We start from the raw sequence: 11858 nt of genomic DNA on the forward strand, positions 1-11858 counted from the left end.
ACAATTAATTTACGTTATTCTTTTCTGTCATAGAATAGTCAAATGTACTTTAAGAAGCACGAATAAAAGTGCTCTTGGTAAAACAGTCTCATTTTATTCTCTAAGGAATATTATAAACTTGTAAAATAATAATAAAACACAATATTTCCCGTCAGTGCCGTTTATACACAGAAACATCGGCTAAAGTGCTTTATAAATATTGTTAGTGGCTCAAAATTCCCAAGACATTTCATGTCCAACACATCGTATAAACTTGAGCCTTCCTTTAACTTCTCCCGGAGGCCCTACTTTTTCTAATAAACAAAATTAAATCATAAACACGGTGTTCAGTAATGCAGCTTTATTAGAACGGAGATAATTTTTAAACTTGTATAGAGTTGCGCGCGGCGAGAACGGCGGGGCCTGGCCTCGAGCCAGCGGCTTACATGGGAATTCTTCACATAATTACATTTTATGTCATATAAATAAGTTTCAAGTTAAATGTTAAAATCCTCGTAGGGTAAAGTGCAATAATTGTACTTACAAAAGCTACTAATTTCTAATCGCTACTTGCCTTTCAAGCATTTTTGCATAATGTGTGTTTTAATGAGGTTTCGTATATTTCCTGTACTTTTGTTTGCTCGCTAACATGTACGTTGGTATGTTTACACTTTGGAGAACTTTTGTGCCGAACAATCGACTGGTAAAATGGTTCGATAGCAATGTAAAGTTTTTTTTTTAATATTTATGTTTGTTCCTGCATCCTCGTCCGTATTTCTGAATGTATCTCTTATTTTGACCGCTAGATTGGTATTGGTAATAACTGAAATAAAGTAAATACCGACAATTTGGAATAAAAGAAATGGTCACAACCCAACAAACAGGGAATATCGTTTTTTTTCTAATTGGGTACTATTATTTATTATATATTATTATTATATTACATTGTATCGGGCGATATTCTTCTCGAGAATTTAATTTCTTGCTGTCAATACCGGTATAAAACCTACGCACTCGGCATTGTTATACGTGCATGGCCGGTCAGGTTTCCTTAGTAAATCTCTGAATTATAGCCAGGGATTGGAACAGCGCCCGATAAAAGCCGTTAAACACGACCCCTATAATATTAAGACTTAATACAGCCGTATATACTGTGGCTTAGAAAGGTCCGGGCTTAGAAAAGAACTGTTTTATCTGCTACTAGTGTTCTAAAAGATCATTCGAGGGTGATCACCCAAGCAACGCTCGTTAGTTTTATTTTTAATCCGGCCATCATGGCGCTGTAGTACGTGCTATCTTTGAATTAATAAGCTTACGGTTACGATTCTTTGATAATATCGTAATATCTTCCTCACAGAACTTTGCTCTGAAGTTATCCTCAAAATAGAAAAAAACTCCAGAAGCTAAAATCTAAATTTTGTGTCTCTACAAAATATTTGATAAAAATACTCCAAAAGCACTATTTTCAACTTCAAAGTGCAAGTGTAATTAATTAGAGAAATTAATCATAACTGTTAAGTAATTATGACATCTACGTATTTCAATTATTCCTCGCTGATTTAAAAACGAATATTTCCCATTCCTTTCACATTGTTAGGAAACATTTGCTTGAATAATCATTGTATATTTCGGACGGATAACTTTTAAATTACGGATTTTTGATAATTAATATTACATTCCGGGTGTAGTTAGAAGAAGATACCATATGAAATGTAATTAGACACAAAACACGAACTACTTAAATAAAAAATCGTGGACGAGACCGGCAACGAGCTAATCTTCTCTATAAACTTGTTAAATAAACTGATAAAATTATATTTCTATGTAAAATGCAGACACGTGTATTCTACGTTATATTTCGGTATCCCAGCAGAACATTGTTACCTAAAGCAGAACAAAAAATCTTTAAAGAAAAGTCGTAACAAAAATAAAATGCAAAGTTAACTTTAAAAAAACATTAACATTTACCAGCCCCGAGTAAAGATAATTCGGCTGCATCACCAGAGGTATCAGGCGAGATAGCTACGGTAGCTGTTACATTACAAACTTTATATAAATGTTGTTAAAACTTTCCGGCGTTGTTCAAGAAAACTCAATATGGGCGAAATGTTCTTTCAAAATAAATTACTCTTATGCAAAATGAAGCGTATTTGTTCCTGCGGCTTAATTATGTATTTGTTTAAGGATACACCCTCCACCAACCTTGAAACTAAAAAGTGTTTTCAGGATTTCGACCATAAAATGGAGCATATTATTCAAATTATGTGATGTTGAAAGGGTTGCTATTTGATGGTATAATTAATTTCATTGGGAGACCGCACACTAGCTACTTTTAGGATCGGCGATTGGGCAGCTGAGTTCATATGAGATTCATTTTACATAATTATAAATGGATATGTTTTGTGTTCTTCTAATAGTAATTTAAGAATAACAGAATACCCGATTCCACTAGTATACTAATTAGGTATACAAGAATCGTTATAAATTAGAATGTTATTAATTAAGAGTTTTGTATATTTTGTATGATAATTAATCGAGATAAAAATATAATTTATCTTTGATTGGCGACACAACAGAACACTTTGTTCTTTTCTTCTATCCGTTATCGGGACAAACAACAATGACAATTTTTTATGAGCTCTCTTTAAGGTCCTACTTAAAAAGTTCCACTCATCTTCAGTGACCTTCCAGATTTTACAAAAGGCTATAGACAGGTAATTCAATAGATAACTCCAACAATTAACCTTAAAAGTTGCCATTAGGTACAATGAAAGCTTTTGTCCCAAAAACATTAGCCATTTTATCGGCCGAGATGAAAATATTAACTAAAATAATCTACTTTGCGCCGGTGCGTATCTACCTTTGAATAGACCGCCTATCTGGCAAATTAATCAAATTTCAATCATAGCTACTTATCTTAAATTTGTAAAATTTAAAGTATACATGCAATTTTTATTTATTTAATGAAATTTGTCTTTGCATACGTAAGTATAGCAACATTTAAGTTAAAAATGTATATATTTTTATTATTATAAAATTTAACAATCTTTTTAATTACAAATATCTTCTTAATGTAATCAGCTAGTTTTACTTTTTCAATAAGTTCATTTATATTTTTGCGTATCTTGGTTGACATTTTCAATACTCATGTAATATAAAGCATATTTTCCAACGGGTATATCTTTTCCATCGACACGTATAACTCGACATTTATCTATTTCACGTCCGAGTACTGGCCGATACCAATATGTCGATAACTTCCCGTTGTGATCTTGATAACTCGAGTGACGTTGTACACACACTACCGTGTAGAGCCAATGTACTTTTTAAGAACGTTGAAAATACAACTAGTGGAAATATTTCGCTATTAGTTTTTTGTGACTATACCTGTAGTTTGTCCAATAAATAGATTTCTGAATCATATTATTTTGTAATAATTTGATTATTTATTTAGTAGTATTGTAGCAAAACTTAATTATGTTTTCTGATTACAACTGTTGCTCCAAAGCTTGTTTCTTTAAATCCGTATTCAATTATTGTGTAACTCAAAAAAACAAAGTGCAAATAATGAGAACCCATTTAATGATTCATAAATATTGTCATTTCATCGATATTTAAAAAGATAAGGTATACTTTACATAAGTTTCTTAATATACACACATCACTTTAAAAACGTTAAAAATTTATGGGTTTGTTACACTTCGGTTCACACTTTATTAAACTAGATTAATCCAGTTTGAACGGCATGCTGTAGTTAATCAGGCTTCGTTTTTCAACGAGGATTATAGCATAAAATCGGTTCGACGCTCACACTCGCCTTTGACCGCTTTATAAATTGATCCTATCATGAATATGTTTTATTTGCGGTAGAAAATTGTGATACTCTCCGCAAAAATGAATATTTAAAGTATTAATTAGGTGGTTTCAAGCTTGCATTACAATTTGATCGCTGTCTGAAAGGCTCGATTAAATTTAAATACATTTGGTACGTATTAAATGAATTTCATAATATTTGTTATTGCAACGTTTTCTAATAGTCAATTGCTACGATAATTGTCATCTTGGCTACTTTGTTTCATTAAATTATTCGTTACAGAAATGAGGAATACCTAATGCTAACGAGACCTCGCGTAAAATTGCATGTTTGCAGTTATTCAGTTATAATTTTCATCGGTGATATATGAATGTTGCAATTACTTGCAATCAATTACCACTGCTTATATTCAAAACGTGGATCACAAAACCTTTGTTATATTTTAATCCATGACATTTGAGATATGAATAAAATTATCAGATTAAGTTTACCTACTTCCAGAGGTCGACACGTCAACACTTGCATTTATCTCAAGCAGATATAGGAATAGCACTTGAATGCGTTATAATATTAAAATGTTGTATGCCGTAGGATTTATCTTGATCGTACGCTAGCCGACTGTGGCTTGGATATCCGCTACCACTTTCAGATGCTTGTCTGTATACGATGTTTAGACGGCCCTCTCGCTTCGAATAACATAACATGCATTATAATATGTTAATATAGCATCTAAAATATTATAGGCAACTTAAGAAAAGTTTATCATAGAAATATGTAGGTAGTTTCTAAGGTGCTTATTCTATAACCTATTGCTCTATTATTATACTTCATTATAACCCTTTGCTGTTGTAGGTTAGAGTTAAATTTTCGGGGTTTTTTTATACAAGTCAGGGTTATTTCCTAAAATTGTTATCAAGAAAATCTCGAAAGATGATTTGTTGAAGTCAGTATGATTTAGTATAAACATTTTTAGAAGCTTTATCTTTCATACCGTTCAGAAGCAGTCTCAATCTAGTCATTGGATGATTTTTATTTAGTTGCACTCTAATATAAATAATGATACGTCTTACGTATTAAAAAAATGTCCACAAAGATAAATGATTGCACATTGTAGTTTATTTTCACTCAATAATGAGAAATGCGATATTTAAATAACACCTTTTCAAGCTCAAGTAAAATAAAATATTACCAGCAGAAACAGCACAATAAACTTTTCTTTTTCAGTTTAACTGTATTTACAACGCTACATTGAATTCCTCTCGTTCAACCGATTTTAAAAAACATCAACAGATTTCAATGCACGCAGTTTTTTATAGCTTCCCACTGTATTGAGAATAAATGCTCAATGCTGCAAATGTAAACGATATTATTTTTCTGATTCTGTATTCAGTTTATCATTTTCTATATTTAAATAGTTTATACATTCGGAAAACGAATGAAATTTATTCAAAAAGGCAAGCTTTTATAAATAAACTGTATTCTGATGAAGCGCATTAATTTTTATTTTAGTCCGCATGATTTTACTGCAATACATAAAAATTGCTCTATAATTCTTCCATGTAAAGAATTTAAACTATTGTAGACAAAGGTTTAAAAAAGACTTTTACTTTTTAAAAGTGCCAAAGTCGTTTGATTAGGCTTAACGACTGCAATAGCCGAGTCGAAACATCAAAAGAACAATGTTTGTTCCACCTCTGTTACGCCTCAGCACAACACATTTATACTGGAAAAGCTACCGTTCGGTGTTCAACCTATTCCGTTAAAAAAACCTTCGGTAATACCCGTGATACAATGATACATTGCTTTTTCAAAGGTAGAATTGGGTTTTCCCATTCACGACTGCACTACGTAGCCGTTTCTAGCAAAATTTTCGCAAAGAGCGAGTGCCGGCTGAGGATTACCTCGAATTGTCCACTGGCGAAGCTCGCAAAATCACTGTCAAAACGAATTATCACTAGAAACACTCAACGTTTTCAATTTTATCATTTTAAGAGAGTGCCCTGTTCATAAAACCTGCTCGGGTGAAAATATAAGAAAAACTGAATGCATATTAAATTAATAACCAAATGGTTGTAATGGAAAAATTAAGAGGATTACTGTGCAGGCGAAACAAAAAGCTTTTAAATTAATAAGCAAGTGTATTAATGTCATCATAAAAACGCAAAATGAATGGATATTTTTATAAGACTATGAAACAATATTTATTATTGTTTTATTTTAAATTCTCTTACGAATTTATAGTTGAATATGTTTTGACATAAGTAATGTCTGTGTAATTTGGGGTAGTTCATGTGTGATCGTAAGATATGTCAATGTTTTCGACAGTCTAATGAAAGACAAAAAATGTAAAAAGCCTCGCTCAAAACGTTGACTGACTGTTTGTTGAAGAAGTTTGCGCACAACACTCTGAATGCACGAATGGGCCTGGTTTTACACTGCTTTTCTACCACTGGTAAAATACGAAGCAAAATAAAATACCAATCTATATTTTTCAGCTAGTTCTGGCAGTACTTATAAAAACCAACGAGTTGTATGCCAATGATTTTTCAGTTGCATTCTATTCAGAAGCAAACGTTTTGAATATTTTGTTCATTTTTGTTTTTGGATGTTATAATATCAGTTTTGTACCGCAAGTCAAAGTGATACTAATCATTTTTTTATTATAATAAATTGTGCAAGAAACTTAATTGTTCCTAGGAGTCAGAAATATCAATAAGGCGTGCCGGGTTTGATTGACTCGGTCACATGTGGTGTAATTTAGGTTCTCTTAACACATTCTCAGTAGCACCAGACGTTACAATAATTTTAGCTTAGTATATGACATAGGGTCAGCCAGAGTGGCGATTACGAACCACTAAGTAGCTAGCTAGCAACATCTTTTCTTTTGGTTCTTTAAATTTTAATCAGTTTAATATCGAACGTATGTATGTACATATGTTACTTTGGCAATATTTTTTTCTTAATACCATTACCATTAAGAGAATATAGTAGCTGGGTCTAATGTGCGTTAAGAGTGATAGTAATAAAATAAATGAGTACTTTTAAATCTATTTATATTTTTTGTTCAACGTCTAGCTCTCAACCCGTCGATTGTTTTAAAGTTTCAATGTTAGATTAGCTTAAGTTGTAGTGTGCCTGTTTGACGAAGTTAGTTCTTACCTCGTTCGTACTTAGCGTCGGATAAACTGTTTCCTTCTGTTTCTTTAGTTCGTTCGTTCTGTTACAATTCTTAGAACCAATTGCCTCCAACTTTAAAGTATTGTTCAGTACCTCTCTATTTCACAGTGTTGTTTGTTTTAATTGGAAAGTTTTGTTAATTTATTACTATTTGTTTACTGAATCAAGATGTTTAGTGATTTAATCAATATTTGAATATTTTGCTAGGGAAAGTGGCTCACTAAATCATAATTTTAACATTTCTAGCTTGCGTTTCACACCAGTATTTAATCCTAGCCCCAAGAAGCGCCATGATTTACTGTATTGGGCAATATCATCGACTGAACGTCAAGTACTCGAAGTATATATCATTTTGAAACAAAACGTACCACATCTATCTAATTTTAGACTAACAGGTTATTAATTTTTACAACCCGTTACTGTCTCACTGATAGTCAAGGGTCTCCTCCCAAACGAGAGAGGAGTTAGGCCTTGAGTCCACCACGTAGGCCAAGTGCGCTTGGGGACTTTTATGCCCTCAAGAAATATATCAAACAATTTTTAGGCATTGGTTATTCATGATTGCGTTTAATTATGATTAATGATTATGTAAATTATAATATCAATTACGTTGATGAATGCACGATAATATTATTCAAATGATATTATTATTATCTATTTGCCGGCCAATGATTGTCATACTGTTGTTTAGAATTATTAATACTAAGCTCATTATAATGTTTCAAACCACATTGAGAGGCATTACAGTTCAATATCTTTTTTTTTTTGTTTTGCATACGAATTGAAAAAGCAAAATTGTAGTTATTAAGTGGGATTTGCTATAAAAATATAAACATTTATAAATTCGAGTAACACGTTTTTAATTATCTTTCGTTACTTGTAAGAAAATATTGGGAACAAAGCGCAATCTCTTCATCCAAAATCCTTTCAAAAGATTTAAAATGACTGCCATCGATGCGGTGGCTGCACTAACTATAAATCCTATAGCCAGTGAGCATCGAGCAACGGTGTTTTTCTAGAAAATTCCCGGTTACAATCGCCTTTGTCCGCGTCCGACGCAGTGACTGCTGGTGTATCCCAGCCTACGGGACCATGAAACGAACTATTCCAGTCAGGTAATTACGACAAGTATCTTCCGAATATTTTGTTTCTTTATATACAAATGGCTATCTGAATAGTCATTCAGTCTTTTAATTTTTTAATTAATAGTTTTGTTAAAACAATTACAGTATGTAATTAATAAGTGAAGAAAAATCGTAGTGTTCATTTTGAAGCTCATTAAGAGGGGTACAAGGAAGGCATAATTAGGGATAGTTTAAGTTGATAGAAGAAATCCTTAAATAATGTTGAAAGAAATGAAAATAAATTTGGGGGAGTTTCAGTTTATGTACAAAAACCACAACTAATGTTAATGAATAAAAATAAATTTAAACGTTTATAAAATTAAATACGAACCAAAATTATTCAACCAAGGTACCCAATGACTGTACCTGATAATTTTGTGTATTTATATTGTAAAATGAAATAATAATCCAGTAAACAGCAGCTGGATTCTCTACTACTATCGACAACCGGATAGCTATCGAGAAATTTTACACGAAAATCTGTTGGTATAGCGCCTCTAATGGGCTTCGTAAGAACTATTAACGTATATAACTATCGACGAATGCGCTATAGTGACAGTTATGCCAGCCGTAAGTGTTATTATTCTTACGAAGATTCTTTCAAGATGTTTCAAGAATTAAACATTTGAAACACTATAATATCTATAAGTAGATTGCTTAGCCGCAGCTTACTCCCTAGAAAATGTCAAATAAATAAATACAAAAATCTAATGAGGCAAAACTAATACACTGCTAAGCTCTAAGGACATTTGTGCTCAATATAATTTTATTCAGGGACAGTGGATGGACAGCTTAGAGTCCAACTGAGGAAGGTAGACCTCGGCCGTTTGATAAGGGTGTTACTGTCTAGATATGTGGTTTCAGAGGTTAATGAAAGCCTTACCCGGCTGTAGTACTAAATTCAGGGCTGAAGCTTTTTATACACTCGTAATCGATCGGTTCCAAGAATTGTGCGAAGCAAATTTGGATTATCCCGTTAAATGGAGTACTTATAATATTTAAGAAAAAATATTTCTATAGATTATTTTTTCTCATATTCAACATGCTTAAGTTGAATATGAGAAAACTAGTACTGATGTAAAAAATAGCTTGAATGCTTATTAATTCAAGCCAATTGGAAATGTAAAACGTTTTATTGGGATATCGATTGATTTTTCAATAATTGGTATTCAAAATGGTATTTTGATTTATTAATTTGGGTATTTGTTTTCAAATACACGTCTAACAGGGTCGTTGCACATCGTTGTCTAGCTTTTTTACTGGTTGTGTACCAGTAATTATAGCTTCTATCAACTTAACTAACAACCTAATTAACTTAGGTTATATTTATAGCACGTAAGTGCTTAATTGCTTAGTTAAAGAATGAAGCTTGATTAGCTCTTCACTCATTAAACTACAGGATCAAAGATACTGTCACGTTACAGTATCGAAACAAAACCAAGTTATTTTAAAAACCCGCCTGAAAGTGTGCGCCCCTACCTAACGCGGCATGTTCTGCGGGCGAGAGCGAGACAACAGCCTCTCGTTGGAAAGAGAAAATCGATTCTCTTACATGGTAATTACAACATGGAAAACACTACGCGTTGAAGCGAGATGAAAGCAAAACACATTTTATTATATGAAAACTAACAGATTACAATAACATGGTGCTTTTTAAGACATTTCGTGACACATAATTACGGTGTAACCACAAAAATGATACGAGTGCTTTTAAAATGCGGTGTTAAGGTCAAATTGCTAAGGTTTAGTTATAAAAACATGCACGTTAACACTTACCAACAACTATCTTCTCGACCGCGAAAGGTTGTGCTGACAACACCACGACTTGTAACAATAACAAGCCGGTACAGCTCGTTGCGTACAGAGTATTAACCACCATTTTAATACAGCAATCTCACCGACTGATACAAAATTACATAGTAAAATATACGTTATTAAAAAGGCTCTGGATATTATACTGTGGGAAATATAAGGCGATAAACTGTCGGGATGCTGTGTGCAAACCTGTGACTTAGGGGCGACTGATGGCGAGCGAGCGTGGCATGGGACGCGGGGGCCCCTCCCACCCCGCCGAACGCCCTCTCACTTACTCACTTAACACGTATCCCGAAAACCGATCGTATTTCATAAAAATATTTTTCTTATATTTTATTTTTACTATACAAACATGTTGTGTGTGTAGCATGGTAGACGAGCGCCCTAAAAATGTCATACAAAACTTTGATCGAAATTCAAAATCTTGTTAGCGGGAAGTGCAACGGTCCGGGTGATCTTTGCACTACGCCTTAGTGCTGGAAGTGTTATTATGCACTTTCTTTGTTCTTGAAACTTTAAGAATATTTGTCTACTAGATGGTGCGCGCGTCGTTTCGCGGAGATAAGGGTCGCGTCCCCCACGCACCCTCCCCTCTCTCTTGAAGCGTGATCTTCTCCCTTTCGCATTAGCCACAATTCTCAGCAATACCAATTCTCAAACCACAGCCTATTCGTTTTTTTAATTAAAAATAAAAAAAATATGAAATAATAAAATTACGTGTAGGACTTTATTATAAGCGGACGGACGTTATGCAAAGAAAGTAGACAACGTAGTAAATAAATAATTTTGTAATTCCTATCTTTCCGCGGGAACTATATCAAACTCCCTAAAGAAGTTATGAGAAACGTAAACATGATATCGGACTGAATAGCAATGCAATGAAAGGACAGTTTTAGAATTCAAAGCAGAATGTAAATCCAAACTCAAGTACTGCACAGCGTAGTAATAAGATTCTATAAGAAAACTAATTTCTATCAACCCTCTGGGAGAACGACTGTTATTTATTTAATTTAGGATTTTCCCCCGGCTTCCAATAAACAACTCTTTAGTACCTATACATTATTGAAAGAGAGGGGCAAGCTGATGAATAATCTTAAGTAAACCATAATCTCTCGTTCTACTTACTTAATAGTTATATAAATCTGTATTAAATTTTAACAATTATATTAACGAAGAGCCTATATTTTTATGAACTTCAAAAATATTCTGTATAAAAAAAAGTAATATACACCACCTTTTTATCTAGGAATTATAATATGGTTTGTTGCAGTTTCAATAAATGAATTTAATCACTTAAGTTGATAGATATTTTAACTAAAACCCATTTAAAAATACAAGAAAAGAGAATAAAAGAAATATATAGCTAAAGCTCCCTAAAAATAACTTTAAGGCAGCGACTAGGAAGTTTAATATCCTTAAGCAGTTGACGACCCGGGTCCCTTTAAACCTTGAAAGCTCAAAGGGGAAATAAAAAGATATTTCCATTGCAAATTTGAGCAAGTTTGATTTTGATCGCTACTTCGGGAGAAAGCCGACAACAAGGTCGGGTTCAGTCCTATTCCCAGACTTTTAGAAACGTTTCCTTGTTTAAATGGAACGGATGCTATCCTTTTTATACATCTTACGCAAGACAAGGACAGGAACAAGCAAATCGGATTGAATATTAGGGTTCGAAAGTTCCGAATAAGGATTCAGATCTAGTTTGAAGTACGTAAAATGTAAATTTTGGGTAGCGCGAGGAGGAAACAAGAAACACAGATTTCCTTGTTCGGTACACAAAATGTCGGTGATTTTGTTTTGAAGTTTTTATTACAGGTAAAATTGTATAGATATGGCAAAATTCATTTTATTGAGAAATGCGGCAAATCACAGAATAATATATTATATTGATTCCAAGTAATGCAAAATCTACTTCTCTTCAACCATCAAATTATATCGAAAGTTGATTC

General features: G+C 33.0%; 1 protein-coding gene across 1 annotated transcript in view; it reads right to left on the reverse strand.

Annotated features, from left to right (window-relative positions):
• Positions 1–10070, reverse strand: part of LOC142986375 (glutamate receptor 1-like) — a 77549-nt gene extending 67479 nt beyond the window's left edge. The window contains exon 1 of the mRNA XM_076134844.1: positions 9871–10070. Within this exon, the coding sequence (XP_075990959.1) occupies positions 9871–9973 (103 nt within the window). The 5' untranslated portion in view covers positions 9974–10070. The remainder of the gene's footprint in view (positions 1–9870) is intronic.
• Between the last annotated feature and the right edge of the window lie 1788 nt (positions 10071–11858).

This window comes from Anticarsia gemmatalis, chromosome Z (assembly GCF_050436995.1).
Source record: "Anticarsia gemmatalis isolate Benzon Research Colony breed Stoneville strain chromosome Z, ilAntGemm2 primary, whole genome shotgun sequence".
NCBI lineage: Eukaryota > Metazoa > Arthropoda > Insecta > Lepidoptera > Erebidae > Anticarsia > Anticarsia gemmatalis.